General features: G+C 41.9%; 1 protein-coding gene across 3 annotated transcripts in view; it reads left to right on the forward strand.

Annotated features, from left to right (window-relative positions):
• Positions 1 to 23,490, forward strand: part of cadps2 (Ca++-dependent secretion activator 2) — a 229,821-nt gene that overhangs the window by 58,510 nt on the left and 147,821 nt on the right. For all 3 annotated transcript variants that reach the window (XR_013790062.1, XM_079501503.1, XM_079501504.1), the window contains exon 3: positions 14,884 to 15,201. Coding sequence is in view for 2 of the 3 variants with exons in the window: in XM_079501503.1 (XP_079357629.1) it covers positions 14,884 to 15,201 (318 nt within the window). In the remaining variant the exon portion in view is untranslated. The remainder of the gene's footprint in view (positions 1 to 14,883; positions 15,202 to 23,490) is intronic.

The following is a 23,490-nucleotide window of genomic DNA, read 5'->3' on the forward strand; positions in this document are numbered from 1 at the left end:
AAGCCTGTCTCCCAGGCAACGCGCAGCATGCGCAGCATGTATTCATTTTAGATGGTGGCGACTACCCCCCCCCTAGTGTCCAACATTTGTCACCTCACCCAATGTGAATGTGTGGGTTGCCAGTTGCCCGACCGATATCCCCCCACTTAAAGCAGAAACCAGTGCAGAAAAAATATTTTTTTGGAGGGCTTAAGTGGCGCCCCTAAGAGGTGGCGCTCGAAGCGGCTGCTTCGTCGGCCTGTAGGAAGGGCCAGGCCTGCAGCCCATTCATCCAAACAGAAAAGTCCTATCTAATTATATTAAACAACGTCAAACTCACCAACATTGCAGCTGTAGGGAAAGCTTGAATTATCCTCTTTCAATCTGTAAAGTTTTGGTTTAAAAAAAATCCACCGTAGACATGTTATGAGCCATTTCCTGTCAAGAAATTCTGTGCATGATATGTTTTTCCTTAGTGTCAGACTGGGAGAGCACCTCCTGCATTTATTAATGCAGGAGGTGATTGTAATGTTGGTGATTTTGACGTTGTTTAATATAATTAGAGAGGACAATAGGATTACTGTTTGTCAGGCCAGCAAAGCCCTCAGGGCATTAGATTTGAAGGCTGAGAGAGCAGTAAAGTAATACATCTCATTTTTTTGTTTTAGTTTTTTTTTTAGGAGAGAAGCAGGGCGTCAGGCTCCGGATTCTTGTCATTATTCTCTGCCTTCCTGTCCTCATACCGTATTTCTCCTTTTCTGTTCCTGGTTTTGTTTGATTTCATTATCTTCTTGTTTTGTTTTTTTCCCCTCGCTCCCACTCGGTGTGTTACAACAATGCAGGAGAGGTTTTTATTCGTCACAGCATGCATGATGCGCTCCCACTGTCAGAGAGACTTATATTTGCTGTGCCTCGTACTGCTGCCACTTAAAGGAGAATTCCATGCTAGAAGGCTTTCTTACCTTTCTTTGTAGTTGTTACGTCCCCACCAAAGAGGTCCAGGTGTTTTTTTGTGCAAAACCTCCTTATTGGCTATTTCCTCTACCATAAGCCCTCAATGAATTGCATTGAATTGAATGGGAATTGAATGGGGCTATGGGGTGTTGTGCTAATTCGCTTATTTCCATCGAAATAAGTAGTAAAGTGTGCCGCTTGGGATATTATTTACATTATGAAGAGAGGATATATATACAAAAAAATAGGGCTTATGGTAGGGGACATAGCCAATAAGGAGCTTTTGCACAAAATAACACCTGGACCTCTTTGGTGGGGACGTAACAACTACAAAGAAAGGTAAGAAAGCCTTTTAGTATGGAATTCTCCTTTAACACGATGCACACCAAAACGCCTCGCAAGGGTTATAAGGGTAAGGGTTATATTAATACCATGCAGCCGAAGCTCAACACTAAACCTTCCGTGCTGCCCAGGCTGCTAGACAGGGCATACGTTCTGACCATCGCGCACCTCCCATAATGATCCACTCATCGTCGTTTCTTTGTTGCTTGTTTTCTCAGAAAAATACTCAAGTGGTTGTTTTAGTCCAAACCGCCCGGCGTTCAGATAAACCGTGATTTCTGATCGCATCGTGCCAGCCATGTCATCGCTTGTTGTGAAACCTTAGACATGTCGGTTGCTGCTCGAAAACGTTTCTGCACCTCTACTCGTTGTATTGGGCTGTATTGACGTAATTGAATGGCGCCTATATAGGGGATATAGCTGGCTCCCTGCGGTCATTTCAAATGAACAGCAGGGGGCGCTGAAGGTGTTAATTTGCTTTGCTTGCTTTGGAACAAAGGCTCTGGGGTGAAGTCTAGAAATCACGTTTTTTCAAACAGTGGGTTGCAGACAAATATCCCTTAACATTTTGTTTTTAATCATTATTATTTCAAAACATTAAATCCCCAACAATCTCAATCTTTGTAGATGTGTACTATTTTCACTAGCTTGGGTCCTGCGGAGACATCAAATATCTCTTTCTGGGTCTCGAGCTAAAACGTTTAGGACCAGTGGTTGGTTCTCAAAGTGGGGTCCGGGGACCCTGTGGGTTCTTGAGGGGGTTCCAGGGGGTTCCAGGGGGTTCCAGGGGGTCCCCAGAAAAATGTCTTAATACATTTTAACCCCTTTATCCATATTGTATACATTGGCTTTTAAAAATTAGCAGATATGCAACGTGTTGCTATTTTTGAACCCGAAAGTGTTTCTTAATCTTGAAAGTGTTTGATTCATTCTGGATGCACGTGGATACGAAACCTTTTCACAGCAGCCGTTTTGACAGGTAAATCTTTGAAGGTAATCACACTAATCAGGAATGTGTTTAATTTAGACTAGCATGAAGTTACCTGTACAGCAGCTGTCCATGGTCAGCAACACTTAACCCAAACACATGCCACAATTCAAGATATTACCCTCAGCTGTGTTTACCTGTCAGACTGTCTACTGCTGTTATGTTATGTGGTTCTCAAACGTTTACATTTCAAGGACCCCCATGAACTAGACCTGTAAGGGTCCATTTGGTATCCTCTCAACTTTGACTTGGTTCCATAGTGGTGAGCTATCTGTAGGATTTCAAAACGTTTTTTTCTGCTTTTTCTTCACTGATGGCATCAATTCCTAAATATAAATATGAAATGCACAATGTAAACATACGTACGTCGTACGTACGTACGTACATACATACATACATGCATGCGTACATGCATTCATGCGTACATGCATACATACACATTGCATGCACTATATTCCTGTTGGCTACAACATCTTCTCTCCTAGATTTTAGTAATGCTTTGGCATTACATATTCAACTGACTTTATTATTTCCATGACTCATCATGTCATCCCTCTATTCTGACACCCCCTCTGCAATCTTTTTTTCCCTCAAATGTCTCCACTACAGACCAAGAAGAAGGCTTTAAAATGAGCTATGTTTTATGCATGAGGTGAAATATGGGAGCCATTGAACATCAGCAGACACTCGTAAAGGGATAAATATTGTTGCCGTCGGGCAGAAACCTCTTATCTCCATAGTATAACTTTTGGTGTTTTTTTTCGTAAATAACGCCCTTCTTGCTCATGCTACAGCATCACACAAAAGTAGAAAAAGTAGCAGATCTACAAGCTCGAAGCGGGGCACGAAGCGGTGCGCTTCGCACTTGTAGATCTGCTACTTCTGATACTTTTCAATTTGAATCCTGAGAAGTAACGGCTTTGGACATATGATGTTTCCACCCGCCAGAGACAATTTGCTCATGAAATGATAGTGTGAGACAGTGAGGTAATGCTGTAATGTTGTAACGCATCATAAAAATGTCATAGACGGATTGCTCTACTTCTCCACACCCAGTAAAACTGTTTTCAAAAGATTTTATACATTTGAAATGAGACATTCTGCATAATGAGTACTTTCTACTTTTGGTACTTTAAGTACATTTTGATGGCAATACTTTTGTACTTTTACTACATTTTGAATTCCGGACATTTACTTGTAACAGTATTTCTACATTGCAGTATTGATACTTTTACTTAAGTAAAACATGTGAGTACTGTTTCCACCACTGCTCATGTTAGTCTCTCGTAGCCAACAACTATTCCACAATCTCCGAACGCTACAGTATATGGAGTCTGGAAATACACCTCCCCAAATTGCTACAGTAACGCTACAGTATATGGAGTCTGGAAATACACCTCCCGAAACTTTCTTTCCTTTTTTTATTTTTTATTTCCATTTCTGCTAAGCAGCATATTATATATATATATATATATATACATTTACAGTATATTAGTGTTGAGTTAGGTGTGTTGAGTTAGGTGATTTGACCAACAGTTTGACGATCCAACCGAGTTAGTAGGTTTAGAAGCGCCCTTTAATACTTTTCATTGGTTCAATATTTGTAAAACCAACGCACATACTTTACGTAAAGGGTGTTCAGTTCAGTAGTATTTATTCAGATTCTGGTTCATTTCAGGAGCTGATGACCTGGAGACTGATTGATTGCTGTTACCTGTAACCCATTTAGGCCTGACGTTGAAAGAATAAATAAAAAAAAGTCTTCTTAATCCTGACAGTTTTCTGAAATACCTATGTTTCTATATCAGTGGTTCTCAATATTTCATTTCAAGGACCCCAAAAATTATATGTATTTGGCCACCGACCCCCATCTGAAAATACGTTGTTCCAGGAACCCCTCAGAAGCAATGATTTGAGTTAAAAACATTCGCTCTGAAAGAATATAATATTCAAAGATTTGAGGCACATTTTCACAATTTTTCAAAAATAGCAGACGCTATGAGCTTGTAGATCTGCTATTTTTAAATAGCTATAAAGTATAACATGAATGCTTAAAACACCAAAAGGGGTTCCCGCCCAAAATGGGTTAATCATCTTGAGTAGAACTCAGTACGGCAGTTGGTTATAAATATTTTAATGGGATTTTAAAGCCCCTCAATTAAGCCGAGCAGCAGGGAGAAAGGAAATCTGTCGGTGGTCGGCTCATTAGTAATAATGGCTGACATTTGTGAGCGCCAGGCAAGATGGAAGTCTTGGGGAGGAAGACTATGGGAATACCTTTATGACCCCCAAGGGATTTAATTCAGGTGCTCAGGTACTCCAGTGGACTCGGTGTTGTATAATAATGGGCATAGCATGTTCATTCCATTAGTTTCGGCAGTGCGTTATTGATTTGCATTAAATATTTCTGGCTGCCCTTCAAAGCAAACATAATGGAACATGTACACATGCAAGAGTGCAGTATTGCTCTCTGGTAAGCAGACCACTATAGCTACAGATCATTTTATTCAAATACTACTTGTAGCCCACTTTCTAGCTTTCATTAGTCCATACCAATACGGGGAAGCAGCTTTCTGCTTCTACGGGCCGACGGCGTGGAACAAACTCCCACTGTACCTTCGACAGGCAGCCTCTGTAGACATTTTTTAAGCACAGCTCAAGACCCACTTCTACACCCTTGCTTTTAATTGATCTTTTAATTTTTTGTTATTCATGTCCTCACTATTGCATTACTGCTCTTGTTTTTTAATGTTTATCCTTGCTTTTCTTTTCTTTTTTTTGCTCTGTAAAGCACTTTGAGCTGCATTTCATGTCATGAAAGGTGCTATACAAATAAAGTTGTATTATTATTATTATATTATTATTATAACAAGTGATGTTGTGCACACTCAAGACTTTGGGTTAATATGCACTGTGTGTACGTGCATGCATTGGCTTTGTATTGCTGAACATCACTAAACAAAGTGGTAGTAGCAACTATTAGCACTATTCAGGTGCCATCGCATTTACTCCCGTGTAATGCTTCACAGATAATTGCACAGTCAAAGTATTTACAGACTTTTTGTTATGTACTGTATGGACAAGGCATGTGTTATGAGTCGATGACTGCCTAGCTGCAACACACATTTAACATTATTTGCGTTAACATTTAATTCTTGAACACAAAGCGTAGTAGATGCACAAACTTGGGAAACTCAACAATAATTAAGCAGAATTTTTTTTTAAATTCATATTCCTACCTTTATAACCAAAGTGCACCCATCTATAAGAGCCACTGATTACTGATTACACTCAACAATAAGCGTTTCAGAATACATGGATACAGGAAGCATTGTCTCCTCCATATGGGGCGACTGCCAATTATCACAGACACTAACAGAATTTAGCCGCTGCTCTTGGCTTGGGCATTCATGCAGGACTCTCACACCAACTGTATGGACATTACAGAGGCTTCCAAATATGAACACAAGCTGTTTACATTTGTAAACAAGCTGTGTAACAGCATCCTTAACTTAAGACATTGGTACTTTTGCACCATGGTAAGGAATGCCTCTTCCAGACTGTGGTCGAATCATGTCCAACCTACTTCTAACACACACACACACACACGGTGCAGGTCCACACGTTCCGATTAAAATAGTCGTATTTCTCTGCAGCCGTGAGGCATGTCGTCGCGGATACTAGAATTTGAATTTGATACCTAGTTACGTTGCAGCGCAATGGGAAGAAGGAAATTGCGGGCCTTGACAGACTCCACTTCATGTTTCAGCTGTGTTTTTAAACCCAGTATTGTGCCCTTCACATGTAGTAACGGATGGGTTATTATTATTATTTGTTGTTTTTTGGGTCAAACCCCCCAATACCCCTTAAATGCATAGAAAACTGCATCTTGAATTTGGAAATATTGTTCCCGAGTGTCTTCACATCAATCACCACAGTATGCCTGTGTGTAAGTTCAGATCAATTGCTCAAGGAGAAAAACGTGTTCAGACATACAGAGTTTTGTAGAATACATAGTTAGATTGATGATGTTCAGTGGCAAGGGTATTGCAGAAAGTCTCTAATCTAGTATGCACGTGCACACACACACACACACACACGGGGGGGGGGGGGGGGGGGACACACGGACACACACACAGGGACACAGGGACACAGGGACACAGGGGAGTGGTTTCTAGCATTTAGCCACCATGGAGGTTTTGGTCGATATTAGCGTCTCTAAGGGGAGGTGGGCTGTCTACCCAGGGTGTCAGGAGACTCTGGCTGTGCGTCAATGTGCTCAGACAGCTAAGTGGGGGAGTGACCTTTTGGGATGGGGAACTCTTGGCTTGTCTACTTATGTGTCACCTTTAGCAGAAAGTTCAGGTGCAAGCAGTGGCCTTTTTCGTTCCACACCCCTTACATTTTTCCCATAGAGATTTCCAAAAGTATTTATATCACAGTGACACAGTCACAGAATCACTCAAATGTTTTATGGTCATGCATTATCAGGCTTGATTCTAGGCTTTGGATAGGGCGGCTGTGGCTCAGGAGCTAGAGCAGGTCGTCCAATGATCCTTGGGTCGGCGGTTCTAATCCTGGCACCTCCTGTCTACTGTACATATGTAAGAGTCTTTGGGCAAGACACTGAGCCCTGCATTGCCTCCAATGAGTCGGTCGGTGATAGCTTGCCACCATTGGTGGATGTGAATGTGGGAAGTCGCCACTTCACCTCCCAATGTATATGAACCATTGTAAAGCGCTTTGAACACTTAACACTATACATTTTTAATTCATTTAAAATAATTGAAATCACTATACAATTAATGGGGTATGGAACCATAGGCTGTATTATTATTATACAGAGCAAGAATACTTCAAAATGGAGGTTTAGATTTCGTTCAACCTTGCTCCATAAAGAAGACATATGGTTTGGACAGGAATTAAAAACGCGCGCACACAGAGCGACACACACTCATTCACAAGCCTTCACCTATAAGTGGAGGAATTAGCTCATCTTCAGAATAGTAATTGTGTACTCGATCAAATTTTAATGACTATGAGTCATACTGTAGAGCCATGCTCTGTTTTATAGTATGTGTAAATATGTGGTACTGGTAATCGATGGTATAGTTAAAATTGAACCCTATATATTATTTGTTGACCAGCTCACAACCCATCTGCTTGAGTTTGTAGATCTGCTGCTTTTGTCACCTTTAAAAAAAAAAGTTCACCTATTTTTTGACATGCCGAGAATAGGGTTCTGGGCTTGTAGATCAGCTATTTTCGGCACACAGCTAGCCTACTGCAAGTATAAATCAGCCAAAAATACTAAAACTAGACTAAAAGTAAAACATTTCAGATGACTAAAATATGACAAACTAAATGGAATTTGATTCAAAAGACTGACTAAAACTACACAACAAGATCTGCGGTCAAAATCAACACTTATTTTTTTTACATAGCCACTTGATGCCTCATGGCACATAAGGCCTTCAATCACAAAAAGCCCTTCCGCTTTTCACGGTCAGCTGCTGCCGTCCTCACTTCAGACCATGCTTTCAGTCCTGCATCTTTTCTTTCTTTTCCAACGGTACGCCAACAGGTGTTCTTTGGTCTACCTTTTGCTTCTTTTCCCGTCTGGTGCCCAATTAAGTCATTATGTTGCAATCGTTGTTGTGCTCCTGTCCAATCATCTTCCATCTGCGCAGCTTCCCTTCCTCACTCAGTGGCTTCATCTCAGCTCTTTCTAGCAGCTCTTTCAGTACTGACGCGATCAGCATCAGATTTATTGTCACATCACAGGTTTAGTGTAAACAGTTTTTGTGCCAGTTCTATTGTTTTTGTTATTTCCATAGAAAATAAAAATCACACCCGTGTGAAGTGAAGGGCGCTCTTATCATCGTACATCATCATGACGTAACATGTCAATTTGCTCAGAAACATATGACGTAAATTCTTCATTCATTGTCGATGAGAATTTTTCACGAGACCATGCTGATTGTGGGCCCTTTGTTGATATTGGAGATACATATTTATAACTACATGTAAAAGTTTAGTTATGCTCAGGAGGAGACCTACTGATGTGGTGGCGTTTGAGATGGTGGGAGAGCCTTTATTTGTATGTCTTTGATATGTTTTTGTTCTGTGTTGTTAGATTGTTTTCATGTTGTGCTTTGAGGATCCCCTCAAACGAGATGCTGCATCTCAAGGGGCTCTAATCCTTTAAATAGAGTTTTTGCCAGGCGCCTGGTGAAAATAGACGTGAAAGTGACGGATTACGGTTTAGGTGCAGTGGAATTGAATGCAATTCTTTTTGTCTTATTTCATTATAGACTTGAAGACGACTCTTGACTCCCGTAGGGAGACATTTACATGAAGCCACACCCTGCAATGTTTCCTCCCCCTCGTTCTAGCTGCCAGTGACTCATTCAATCAGACCATGGCCTACTATACAGTCTACTATACAGTACCTCTTGAGTCATTCAATCAGACCATGGCCTGCTATACAGTACCTCTTGAGTCATTCAATCAGACCATGGCCTGCTATACAGTACCTCTTGAGTCTGCATACAAAAACACCTTTCCTCACCTTAACGCCGGAGATAGTCAGATCATGCAATGCATTCTGGGATAGGCGGCTGGTGAGATATTGCTATGGGCAAAACACGTTTTGTTACATTCCATTACTCAGTCATCTTGTTGTAAATCAAAAGGGTCAGCAGCTGTTTCATGTTAAAGTTAAAGCAGACTCATGAGTAGATCTCAGAGGCCAGGGAATGCGACTAATAGATCCTCTACTGTAGCTTTGACCGAAACGAAACCACAGCCATGTTCATCTTCAACAATAATTAACATTTTAATAACCGGTTACCGTTAGGCCTTGACGGCTAATTAGCCGCTACGGATTTTTTGTGCTATTTTACCCATTCAAAAAAGACAAATGCAACAGGGTTTTCCGAGTCCCAGTCCGCCCGGCCGGGGTAATTAGCAGCCGCAACGTTTTAGGTTGGACATGATTCGACCACAGTCTGGAAGAGGCATTCCTTACCATGATGCCAAAGTACCAATGTCTTAAGTGGTGCGCATCGGGGTGGGCTATTTCCGTGCAGGGACGGACAGACCCAGCCAGGGACAAACATTGGAGTGCCTGCACCACTCAATAATACCTGATGATCATGTGTTAGGGTGGAAAAAAAGATCTCGGCACTCCATCTTTAATTATCGACCTGTCTCTGTCCATTCTTCGGCGGCAGTCTGCAAATTAAGCCAGGTGCTTTGCTACAGCACTTTCATTATGGTCGCGAAGCTGGCCGTGGTGCTGAAACAACCATCTGTATACCGCGGAAGGAATGGAAGTGCCACCGCAATCAGAGAGGCTCCTATCTCTCAAACTCCGATAAGAACAGGGCCAGATTAAACCTATGTGGTGCCATGCAGGGACAGAACAGGGCCAGATTAAACCTCTGTGGTGCCATGCAGGGACAGAACAGGGCCAGATTAAACCTCTGTGGTGCCATGCAGGGACACAATAGGGTATAACAAATACAATACATTGGATTTAGACTTATCAGTTTTCTGTCATCAGCTGGCCGTGTGAACACATTTACCCGGGGACCTCCTGGAACTCATCCAAGGACCCATGGGTGTCCCAAGACCACACTTTGACAACAACTAGTTGGCCAACTTGGAAGTGAGAACAGGCTTGGGCTATTATACCCCTGTGATCGTCTTCCCCTTCTATCTCACAAACATGACAATTTTTGTTTTAGTTTTAGTTTGTTTTGTTGTTGGTTTCCCCACATCTCTCCCTCTAACCACAGTTCAAAGGAGCGCAACTTTAGTGCCATAAAAGCTCATTATCCCTTTTAAGAGCCTGCCACGGTGGCAGCTACATCTGTCACTAACCTCTTCATCTGCTCAAGGCTTGCCCATTTCCATTTATCTCCATACAGAGCCTCTGCCTGTCTCAGTTGTTTTCAATGAAACTTGGCTTTACAGTCGGAAAACCCTTCATGGTGAGGCCGTCCTGTTGTGTTGACATCCTCACTCCCTCTTTAGAAATGGCTTCCCTTTTTTTCTCCTCGGGGAAAGCACCTCTGTTTTCTGTGTCTTTGTCCCCTCCTGTCTCGAGCTTGAAGTGTTTTTGTCACGCACCATTACTCCTGACAAGTGTCGCCGATTCATCTCCATCTGCTTTCGGTTCATGCTCCACAGGATCCTTCCCGCACAACGCATCATCGTCGGCAGCCCCCCTCAAGTGGAATCAAATATAGTTGGTGGCATCATGGAATCAATACCAAAGTCCCAGCTTAACCATGGTCTTAGACTCTCTAGTAGTCCATTGGACCCTGTTGGGGGTCCCCAGCAAAAGTAGTCAACATAGCATTGCAATCATTTGAATTCAAAAATAGCAGTTGTACAAGCTCATTTGTGTCTGTCTACAGCCACATCTCTCACATCTGTGATCTTGTAGAGCAGGGGTATTCAACTTGTGTCTTTTTGTTCCCCCTGGAACAAAACAAACATTTTTTTTGGGGGGGAGCTAATGAAAGTAGTCATTCTACAGTTGGCCCCCTGCCTAATCTTGTTGAATACCCTGTTGTAGAGCGACATTGTAGGCGATTGTTCCCCCCTGGATATGGATGATAATAGTCTGTGAGTCAGTCAGCCAGTCATGCAATTGGGCAGCTTCTTACCTCCAGCCTTAATTATTTTCCACTATGTGTACGTCTAAGACCTTTGATGTCTTTTCTTCCATTGAACCATTATGGTGTCAAGAATAAGATATCTTATGGCATTTTTCTTATCAATATGTGGATTTATAATCAAGTATGTTATTTCAATATTTGCACTCACAGTATGCCAAAGAGCTATTTTGAAAATTGATCTCCCAGAAGAGGCTATTGTCTGTTTTAAGTCTTCGAAGGATTTGGAATTGATACTTGAGACTCCAGACTAGAGCGTTGTTGACATGCTGGGTTTGATATAAATAGTGTTCTGGATGCTATACAACCTGTTTGGGGTTCGCCATAGGGAGGATTATGTGTGCTTTCACTTCAAATCATGTCCTCAAAGAGGAAGCTTTGTCAGTTGGAATATTAATGAAGGGAGAGTTTGGTTACCATTGATATTGGCAGTGGTGGAAAGTAAGTACATTTACTTACTGTAAGTACTGTACTGTACAATTTTTAGGTATTTGTACTTTTACTCTACTACATTTATTTTAAAACTTTAGTTACTAGTTTGTAGATTTTCAATATTATTGCAAAACATTCATTAACCACTTCAACGATCTACAAGCTCACAATGTCTTTAGATCTGCTATTTAGATTTTTTTTTACTTTTGGTACTTTAAGTACATTTTTAAATATTTTTAAATATCCATTTCTGCTAAGCAGTAAGCTATATGCTTAGATGATTTATATTTATATTTTGGTAAATTAGCGTGACTCTAAAGACGAAACGGAATCCATTAAAGATTGTCCATCTACTTCTTGTCCATCTACTTCTGTTTCAACAGTTGGTTTCAATTAAGATGCATTTGTGATATATTAATAAAATGCTTTTTATATTTTAATATGCCCCCCACACCAACACACAAAGAAGAAAACACCATAGACATCCATTGAGATATGCATAAAATGGATTATTAGTTATTACACTAGTATGTCTGGAACATACAAAAGCAGGCATGGCCAATTTTATGTCCAGAAGTCATTTTTACTGAAAATGAATGGTTGGAACGGATTCAGCACCCCCAAAAAAAACCCTATTTACACACCTCACAAGCTGATATTGGCCAATTTTAAAATGTCCTGCTGTTAGCCTAGGCCCTAGGCCCTCCAACTTCGATTGGCTCCCATAAAGTTTCCCAAGGGAGTTGGCTTTGAAAAAAAAAATTCTGTGATAGTAGACACCTTTATGAACACATCTGTGAAGAAAGCTAGTGGTAAGCATTTTTTTCCAGATTTTCCACAACTTAAGCAAATTTTCCCTTATTAATAGGGTAACGAAGGCTATACAAGTTGTCTCTAAGGAAGAGAGAGCGACATTGTAGGGAAAATTAGGCTCAATAGTCTCCCAAACACTTTAGATAGTGACTCAAATATTCCCATCCAGTAGGACTGCAGAACAGGACAGGACCAGAACATCTGTCACAGATCGGTTCCATGTCATTATCGTTGTGCACAATGTACGATTTTAAACTGTATTAATCTGTGCCTTGCACACATGGATGATTTGCGCACCTTAATAAGAACGTCCTCCCAAACCTCCTCCGAAATCTCCTCACCCAAATCCTCTTCCAAGAGTGTTTTAACTGAATTGAGAGAGACTAAGCATACAGCATGGATTTGATCTTAATGCAAGAAATAATTCCCTTCAACTCAGGTAATGGGTCAAGAAATGTGTCAAGAGATGTCTCAGGGGGACGCCGAGGAAACTGAGGGAATATTCTAGGCTGATGCATCTTTTATGTATGATTACAAAGGCGCTACCAGAGCCTGCAGCAAGACATAAACACGTGTGCTGCTATAAAACCCCAGGGCAACACTATAAGGAACGAAAGGGAATGTTATGAGATAAGAAATCTAGCTCTCTTTTATTTCCAAGAAGAGGTTTGCAGTATTTGTATTGGGTATTTCATTCAGTCCAACTGGTTTGTGTGGGTTCATGTAATCTACTAGTATTATCTGATGATAAAAGCTGGCTTGTCCTTGCCAGTTTCTTCCAGCATGGCAAATAAAGCCTCAGGAAGTTAAACAGGAAACGGGGGGTTACAGGTGTCACCTATCAGATTTAAAGCCAGGGCTAGACTTGTTTGCACTTCCCTTTCTCACTGTAACCGTTGTATCCGTTGAATAATCTAAATCGGTCGAGAGTAGTTCTGTAGCTCAAACACTACAAAAGAAACACACTGCTAGAGGTCATTAACCGATTAAAACCAGGAACATGTTACTATTCAAAAATAGCAGATATACAAGTTCATAGCTTGTCAATTGATCTATTTTTGAAAAATCATGAAAATTTGTGGAAATCTTGAATATTTTGAAGTAAACATTTTAACTCAAATCTTTGCTTCTGGTGGTCCCTGGCACAACACATTTTGAGATGGGAGTCGCCAGCCAAAAACGTACATTTTGACCTTGTAGATCTTCTATTGTACTTTTGTGCTAGTATGCAGTATATCGTCTCTGTCGGGTGGAAACCTTTCACTGTTACTTTTCAGGATTTAAATTCGAAAATTGGAAAAAATCTTGAGCTTGTAGATCTGCTACTTTTTATGCTTTTTGTGTGACGCAGCAGTGTATGATCAAGTAGGGCATTCAGTTATTACAAAAAAAAACAAAGTTAGAATATGGAGTTAAGAGTTTCTCCCTGACAGTAACAATATTCTTTTGGTTCTGTGGTCAAGTCAAGTTATTGAATTGTGCACACACACACACACACACACACACACACACACACACACACACACACACACACACACACACACACACACACACTCTGGACCCCTGCTATGTGTCATTTCATTATGTGGAGCACAGGTTTGTTTGTTGATGTCAGATTGGTTTTGCAGCAGCAAGGACAAACACTGAACAGCCTAAACAATAAGAACTGAACATTCGGCTGCGTGCCTGCCATCTTCATTAAATCCTTGAGCGGTCGCTGCCCTTAGGCAGGTCCGCAGGGGGTCTGCTCTGCTGCAACTCCATGACTGTGTCCGAATTCAGCTCCTAGTGCACTATTTTGGGGCTTCCGCCATTTTGTGTTTGTGTTCGAATGTAGAGTGGACATTATTGTACCCATAGATATTAAAAAAATAGATGCCTCATTGGCCGCTGCAGTTCGTTGGAGCCATGTGTGTCGACAGGAGGGCGGAATAATTTACACTGGGGGAGGAAGTACGCAGGAAGTGTAGAAGGCTCGCTACGTCACACTGCCACTCAAGTGACTATACTGGCCAATCACAGCGCATCTTTTCCAGGACTTATCAGACCCGAAAATGCGCTCTGCATGGCAGCGTCTATTTCAGCTATCCTTGGACACCTTTACTGTGCCAGAAATCTGAAAAAAATCTATTATAGTTCCAGTCCCAAAAAGGCCCTGTACACAAGAGAATAATAATCGGCCAGTAGCATTAACTTCCAATGTGGTCAAATCCCTGGAGAGAATCTTAACTGAGGAGCTCCAAAAGGAAACAGAGCGATCACTAGATCCACATCAATTTGCATATGCACGGAATCGTGGAACTAGTGATGCGATTTCCACATTAACACACCATGTATTGAAGCACTTTGAGGGAGCTAAAACATATGCATATATATATATCTTTGTTGATTTTAGCTCAGCCTTTAATACAATCCATCCAGACATTCTTCTTCGTAAGTTATCCCTTTTTTCCTCCCAAACACTTTTTTTCCCTTTTTTTTTTTTTAAATGGCCGATCTCCTTGTTGACGGGTTGTGAGCTCGTAGATCTGTTATTTTCAAACATCAAGTGCTCATGTGGCCTATTATAATAGTGACTTCTTTTGGGCCTTGTTTTCATAGACCTGGTTTGCTTTTTCGTTTAATCAAAAAAAAATCTGGCAACACTGTTCTCCTCTAACCATGCGTATATGTGTCTGTCCCGCTCAGGGCTTCCTGAAGAGCGAGCGGGTGTCCAGGATGGTGAAGGGCGGCGGCTGCACGGCCAGGGACTTCCGCGACCTCTTCAAGAAGGACATTGAGCGGCGCGTGCGCAGCCTGCCTGAGATCGACGGCCTCAGCAAGGAGACCGTGCTGAGCTCCTGGCTCGCCAAGTACGACGCCATCTACAGGGGGGAGGAGGACTTGCGGCGCCAGCCCCAGAGCGTGTCGGAGCTGATCCTCAGCAAGGAGCAGCTCTACCAGATGTTCCAGCAGATCCTGGGCATCAAGAAGTTTGAGCACCAGCTGCTGTACAACGCCTGTCAGGTGAGCTCGTGTGGATTCAAGTTCTCAGTCGCCACCCCTGATTTCAGTAATTTGAATTCCATAAAGCATGTCACAATTTTCCGGAGTGCAACAGACCTAGGTACCGGAGCTCGACTAAGTTCTTAGTCCTTCTCACACACCTTGTGTATAGTTGTCTTAGTAGAACGGGAGAGCATCTGTGTCATTCTAGATTCTAACCACTTTAACCCTTCTTTGTGAAAAAATAGATACTTTGGCTATGTCTACTATTTTTGAAGAATCATGAAACTTTGAGCAAATCGTGTGTTGTACTGTACTGTACTGCAGTAAGGAATCGCCTGTACATTGATCCATTTAACTTCTAAAAAAAAAAAAAGACCCCAGACTTTTAGGCCACACGATTCTCTCTCTCTCTCTCTCTCTCTCTCTATATATATAGGCTCATGGGCCTTAAAGGACCACTTCACCACTTTTCAACATCTCTTCATATAATGGGTCCTCACTAATGTTCATGATAAAACACCACCATTTTTTCCTACTCAGTCTGGGTCTCATAGGAAGGCTTTGGGCAGTTCGGACACCTGTCCACCAGTGACATCATCGTTAGGCAGATTTATTTTTAAACAATATTTGTTTTATATATATAAATATATTTAGATTTGTATTATCGTGAGAACGATGGCTTCAACTTTTGCATTGCAACTTTTCAGGAAAAGAAAGCCTCCCGTTTCTATTAGCTTGGATTCACCATCGATGATGTCACTGGTGGACGGGTTTCTGAACTGCCCACAGCCTTCCTATGAGACACAGACTGAGTAGGAAAAAATTGTGGTATTTTATCATGAACATTAGTTAGGACCAATTATAGGAAGAGAAGTTGATTTTTCCAAATAAAGCTGGCAGGGAACACTGCCCAATTAATCGTTTACCCGCCAGGAACATAGGAATATTAACACGTAGAATCTTGTAGCCTGCCACAAACGGAAAAGCCGTTTTAACAGCGATGTATTCATTAATGCATGTTTTAATACGATCGTATCGAAATCTACCGTCCGTTAGCTTTGTTATGCTTCTGACACAATGGGCGCGGCCATTTTGAAAATGCGCGCGCATCCACTAACATTGCCGGCTCTGTTTTCAGACGGCTTTATCTCACAGAAGCGACATTGCAGAGGACGCTTTGTCCCAGACAAGCGTTTTCAACGGCCTGTAGCAGGCGCTGTGATACTCGCGGTCCACTTTTTCCACCACCGACCGAGAGAACGAGCACCAGCTTCGTCAACACACACGGAATGGTTTCATAGTAAAATGCGATACGGATATTTGGCTCTTCAAAGTAAGTGTCACGCGTGATTAAACCATGGCAATACGCAATCGAGGGATTAATTAATGGCGGCAGTTATTGTGTTTTAACAAAATGCAACCAAAAACACAGTTGCCCTGGTGTGCCTGAGGAGGAATGGAGAGACCAGAACATTAACACAGCAGGTGTTTTATAGTGTTTGGGGAGGACACTGGCCAGGTGTCTCCCCTTCTGCAGATTGCCAGCTCCGCCCTCCCAATCCAGCACTGCAAAGGGATTGGGTTAAGCATGCCTGACACCGAACAGCATACACATTCCCTTAAAGGTACAGGGGCCGTCACAATTTATATATATATAGTCTATAGTCTGTCCGTCTGTCTGTGACCCATGCGTGAGGTTTCAGTGGCGTATATGCGTGAGACAACAGACTCTTATTATAAATGTAAAAAATAACTCTGTTTCCCATCATGCACCTGTGCCGTCCCGCGTGTCACGTGAACCCAATAACATAGGACTCCGGAATGCTGTTTGTGGGCCGAGACAACGGACTATATTGATATAGTGTGGTTATGTTGTTGTATGTGGGATGTGCATTAGACGAAAGTGAGGGAAATAGGAATGTGGCTGGAGTGGCTAAATAATGGATTACGGACATAAATGGCAGAGACGTGTTGGCACTGTGGTATGTTTCATACCATATGTTGTAATAATTCTGACCTTTAGTGCATTTATGTGTTAGTCTCCATTTTTTTGAGTGGTGCAACCACTCCAAAGAACAGCAATGTCCGTGGTGTTCACCTATGTTTGTGACTGTTAACCTATGTTTGTGTGTGACTCATGTGTGACTCATGAGTACCAGTAGGGGCGCTGTTTTTATTTTAATTGGAACGATAAAGAGAAGAAATTGGAACGATACAAATTGGAACGATACAGAGAAAAAATTGGAACGATACAAATTGGAACGAGACAGAGAAGAAATTGGAACGATACAAATTGGAACGATACAGAGAAGAAATTGGAACGATACAAATTGGAACGATACAGAGAACCAATAGGAACTGAAATTGGAACGATACAAATTGGAACGATACAGAGAACCAATAGAGGGGAGTTGCACCACTCAGTTCACACGGGTGTGATTTTTGCATTATTCCTGGTAATATTTTGAGGGCCAAGGTGCGCTGCTTTTCTTTTCTATACATTTCATTGCACAGTAGGTTGTGACATGTTTTATATATGAAATATAACCTTTTGGCTAAGTTTACTATGTTTGTATGTGTGTATGTATTCATTTTGCTGGGTGCCTCTCACTTAAGATGAAGTGATTTCTTTAACAAATATGCTACATTTCATGGTCTAAATTCAACTATGAGTATACTAAGGAACCAATACTTGTACGTTAGGTATATGTATCCTTAATTACATTTATGACATTTGAGAAAGTTTCTCTGTTGCCAAAATCAATATAACACATTTTACAAGCAATTTAACAGCAGCACAAGATTTTCGTGCCCATAACACTTTTACATACTTTTATATATTTCTGGCTTGTGACAAAATACTGCAGGATATTATGAGGAGAACTTTTAACCCAAAGTTCAGAAGGGTATATATGCAAAAAATCATTGAAATAGTAGTGCCCATGACGTGGGAACGAAATTCATTTTCTAGGCACTTTTCCTTGGGTCCCGACATGCCACAGCCTATTACTTCTCTCTGTGGCCATGAGAGCTATTCTCTTGAAAGCTTTCTTGGGATTCTTTTGGTTTGATTTGTTCATGACCCAAAGACACATACAGTAAACTACACTGATTATAATCAGTGGTTACGTGCAGCAGTCACGGTTAGCGAGACTTACGGGCCGAACCAGAAGCAACAACACCACCTTAGCATCATGGAAGATCTGCTACAGTAGCTCATTGCTGGATTGTATATGTTCTTTAGCCCTTGCCATAACCAACCACTTGTGTTCTTAACCAAAGGCGAGAGAGCATCTTACTTTTTTTTTTTACTTTCTTCAGTATTTACAATTTTCAATACTTTCACTTCTAATCCACTACATCTCAGAGGAAGATATTGTACTTTTACTCCACTACAATTATATGAACTTGGTAGATTTTTATTTTTATTACAAAATACACAAAACACTTTAGCACTATATACTGTGTATATTTCGTCCATTTGAAAATTGCAGATCTACAAGCTAGTAGATAGCTATTTTCAAAAGATTATTTTAAATGTTTTTTTTTATGCTTAATCAAACTGTGCTTTACTGGCCTTGTTAAACATAGCCTATATGCAGCGCATATGTGCGACTTGATGTGCGAGATGATTCGGGAGCGCAGCGTCACATCAGACGCTTATAATCCCTGTGATATTAAGGCATAAATTGAACGTCTTTATTTCCAAGTAACAATGACATGCATATAGCTTGCCTATTTGCAATTGTAGGCTATAGGCTTAAGGGGCTTAATCATTCACCCATTTAAATAAGTGCTTTGACAGTCATTCTTCAGATAAAAGGCAGATCTGGTTATCTGGCGGGTCAGATAGGCTGAGTGCTTAATTTTGCAAGATCGTTTTCGGAAGTCGGGAGGACGGGACCGCGGCGGGCGTCGCCAGTACATACCAGCACACATGCCAGCCTTCATCAATATGTTTATGATTCATTCATCAATCACTCTATAAACGTTGATTATGACTGCCTTGACATGCTATATCTTTCATGCAGGCATCACTCACCCACAGCACTTATCACAGCAGTGCGCAGTCTCAATGATCGCCTTCGCCATATCTACATGACTACTTTATCGTGCACTGCGCACAAAATTAATATAGGCCTAGCCTTCAAAATTCCATTCATGGCGATGCAACTGTGATGTGTCATGTAGCCTTGAGGTGCGTGCGTGCGTGCGTGCGTGCGTGCGTGCGTGCGTGCGTGCGTGCGCGCGGACATGACAGCAAGGCAAGCGAGGCGAGAGGGAAACGGGGTAGGCCTACAGCTTTATTAATTCATGCAGGTGTTCGTTCAAATACCGGTATATCTTTATTTATTGTCTCCACCAGGCCGAAGGCATGGGGAGAGAGTATGTTTTGCACTCCGTCCGTGTGTGTGTGTGTGTGTGTGTGTCTGTCCGTCCTTCCGTCTGTGAACAGATAATCTCCGGCACGGTCGATGCCAAATACCTTTGCCTGGAATTTTTCACATCTGCTCTTTATAGCGCCACCAGAAGGCCGACATATGTAAAACACATTTTCTAATATTACTCCTTCAGATTTTATCCAAATTTCACGCAAATCGGTACACATGCTCTTCATAGTCATGTGATCAATACGGGTTTGTTTGATTTCTCATAATCCACCCTCATTGGCTACGATTGGCTTCTAAACTTTTCAGGAGTAGCCCGCTTTGTACCCGTTTTGTACAAATCGCCACAACTACTCAACGCAGCGTCCGATTGTGGTGAAACTGTGCATGCATATTCCCACTAGGCTTTGGAAGAAATGCCACTTGACAGTTTTCAAATCAGCCTCATGGTGGCGCTACAACAGGCCAAGCCGCCGCGTCACACACACACACACACACACACACACACACACACACACACACACACACACACACACACACACACACACACACACATATTGCTCCTAAACATTTTGCCAAACATCACACACACACACTCCTATCCTCCTGGTGGAGACCTGTGCCCAGAAGGGCACTTTTTCTAGTTCCATCATGTAACTATGGTTTCCATATACGTTGTTTGGTCGTATTGCAGTTGTTCATGTCCCAAAAACGAGGGTGAGGCTTGATTTCATAGGGCGTGCCAGATTGATTTCAGCCGTCACATTTATCAACTAAGGAACGAGATTAAGGAAGGATCAGCTGTTTGGGATCACATAAATGTCGTGCCGACATAAGTGTACTCCAAAACCGACACTCGGATTTGAGGCAGATTTTACACTCCATTGATAAATGAGGGTCTGAGTACTTTTACTTTTGATGCCAAATACTTTTGTACTTTTACTCAAGTAAATTTTGATTTGAGTGTTTCTACATTGCACATGCAGTATTGATACTTTTACCTAAGTAAAACAATTGAGTACTTTATCCACCATTGCGAACAGGGCAGCGTCGAGTACGACCGCTCGAGGCTTTATATCAGCCAAGGACCACCCCAAGTAGCCTCAGGCACTGAGCTGCAGCCCCCCTATATTGCAATAACCTTATATGAATTGAATTTGAAATGAAATAAATAACACTGTTCTGTGGAACTTGAATTTAAATAATCACTGTTCTTTCTACGGAACTGAGAATATACTTGTACATTCTACACTGTGAGCCCAGCCCCTAGCCTACCCAGCAAAATGTCAGTTCGCCTTCATTTTTATTTGTTATTTGTGGTTTGTTTATACCGTTTAATGAGGTAGTATTGAACGGCCTGTCTCTCTCTCCAGAACATTGTGCATAGTTATGCTCATAACATGCATCATTTTTCAGGTTGATGCGTCAGTGAAGCCACCATTAGTATATCGGTAGGTAATGTTTGCATGGCGTCTAATTATTTTTGGGTTCACAGGACCTGCTAGAGGAAGAAAGAGAAATATCCATTAACAGATTGTTAGCGTTGTTTGTTTCTCAACTTTTCGCCTCTGTCGGGCGGAAACCGGCTTGTGGTTCTGCTACTTTTGATGCTTTTGTGTGATGCAAAGTCACAAAGTTCGAATAGATACCGGTAATAGGAGTCTGCCCGACAGCAACAATATGGTATTTAATATTATATTTGTTATTTTTTCAACAATCTGTGCTTGTTATTGCGTGCACAGGCAATTGCATGCCTGGTGCGTGTCGATGAACAGGGCTATTTTTGGAGTCCATTCTCTGCATGCTCCCCCGCGATCTGGGCAACCCTGTGTTAATGTGCAGCCAGGCAAGGATGGAAGGGCAGACAAACCTGGAATCCCAGGTCTATAAAGTAAATCCTCGTCGTGTCTTAGTTCCCCCCCATGATAATACAAAGAGGAAACGAGCAGAGGAGAGAGAGGAATCAAATAAATGGTGAGAGATCCACTTTGCTTTGGCAATGTAAATGAGAGAGAGAGAGAGAGAGAGAGAAGAAGGTAAAGCACAGCTGCTCCCACTAATGCACTACTGTATGTTCATTGCAGAAACAATCAGAATCATCTTTATTGTCACATCACATGTGGGTGGAATTTGTTTTTGTGCAGCCAGCTCCATTGTTTGGATTGTTTCTAGAGAAGAGAAGGGGTCAAGGGTGGCAGAGAGACAACAACGTATCTACATATCCAAACAGCATATCCATCCAATGGATTATGAACATGAGATTTCAAAATGAGGTGAATGAGCAGAGCAGCTGGTATCTGTTCCAGACACTCGTGAATGAAACGTGTCAGTGACTCAGTGCATGCATGAAGACTCATGTGTCATGTCCATTCAGTGAAGCTCCCTCTGATGCTTCTTTTGAAGCCCTTAGACAGGTACATGGTCCCTTAATTGAGTATCTTGGAAACCGGGCCTAGTAAATGAATGCTGGCCTGGCCCCACACACACCACACAATGCCAACGGGGTGGCTCTACTCCATTTGCTCCTACTGTAAGCATGCTGGCATGTGCACTTAATCCCCTCCAAATGATTCAGAAAAACAAGTTTTTCAAAGGATACAGAATGCTGTAGAACGCTTGGTCTTCAACCAGCCAAAATGTTCACATGTCCGTCCGTCCTCTCCGCTCCCAGAGTACAAAACACATGATGTAGGCCTACAAAGCAACCAAAGGCATATGGCACCGCCATATCTTAAAAGCCTGATCCAACCCTACAACCCCTCCCGCTTGCTCAGATCAGCTACCGCAGAGAAGCTGTCAGAACCTTCCCTAAACCATCCGGACAACGATCCACACGTCCCAGACTCTTCTCCCTTCTGGCTTCCAAACTGTGGAACGAACAGTTAGAACTACAGACTCACTCCCAATTCCACCATAATCTGAAGACTCACCTCTTCAGATTCCACCTTAGCCCTTATAGAACTTGCCATAGCCTTGACGACCTTGCAGGCTTATGCAAAGGATACAATGTAATTTAGATGGCATATTTCTGTAGACCAATCTGGGAACCCATTGGTTTGTTTGTTTCCTTTGCATTTGGCTCTGGGGGCGCCACCCAATAGAATGTGGGTAGCAGGATATTGGCCTGTTTATTCCGCTTACCCCTCCGTATGTTTTCATTCCAGTAATCCCCAATGTACACACGTTCTGAATGCCCCTACCGACAGATTCAGTGGTGCAGCTCGGAATCTGTTCTTGAGAGATTACTGTAGACAGATGCCAGGTCATTTTCTTTTTACGTTGTACTGTTTTGACTGAGGATAGGTTCTTGGTTTACCTACAGTATGATCCTAGATGACTATTTCCATGCATTTGATGTATTACTTCCCTTTTTCCTTGCTTACTGTAAATCTCTCTGGATTAAGAGCATCTGCTAAACCTCTTGCTGTAGCCTCACTGTGTCCTTTGTTATGTTTTATCTTACTGTATTTGCCTGATGTTTATTCATTCCCTTCTGGCATTTTGTTATGCCGCTCACCTCCTATTTTTATGTTGTTCCTATTTCCATCAAACATATCTTGTTGCAGCTAGTGGGTACAAGTGAAGAGTGTCTGTCTGTCTGTCTGTCTGTCTGTCTCCTTCCTTCCTTCCTTCCTTCCTTCCTTCCTTCCTTCCTTCCTTTTCTTCTACATTTGGTTGCTGATATGCTGGGTCCTTTTTAGGAACCCCATAATGAGATGGAACCATTTTGCACACTCTCAGAGTTACAGACCTGTAGGTCTCCATTTGGTTCAATAATGTATAGCTGGGGGACCCCCTGGAACCCCCTCAAGGGCCAGTGGGGGTCCCCACTTTGAGAACCACACCGCTCCTCTATTGTGTGCTAGTGGTGAAAACTGTAGGGCTTATATTATTATATCAACTAGTGTTTGGTTCTCTT

Source organism: Electrona antarctica, assembly GCF_951216825.1.
Source record: "Electrona antarctica genome assembly, chromosome: 5".
NCBI lineage: Eukaryota > Metazoa > Chordata > Actinopteri > Myctophiformes > Myctophidae > Electrona > Electrona antarctica.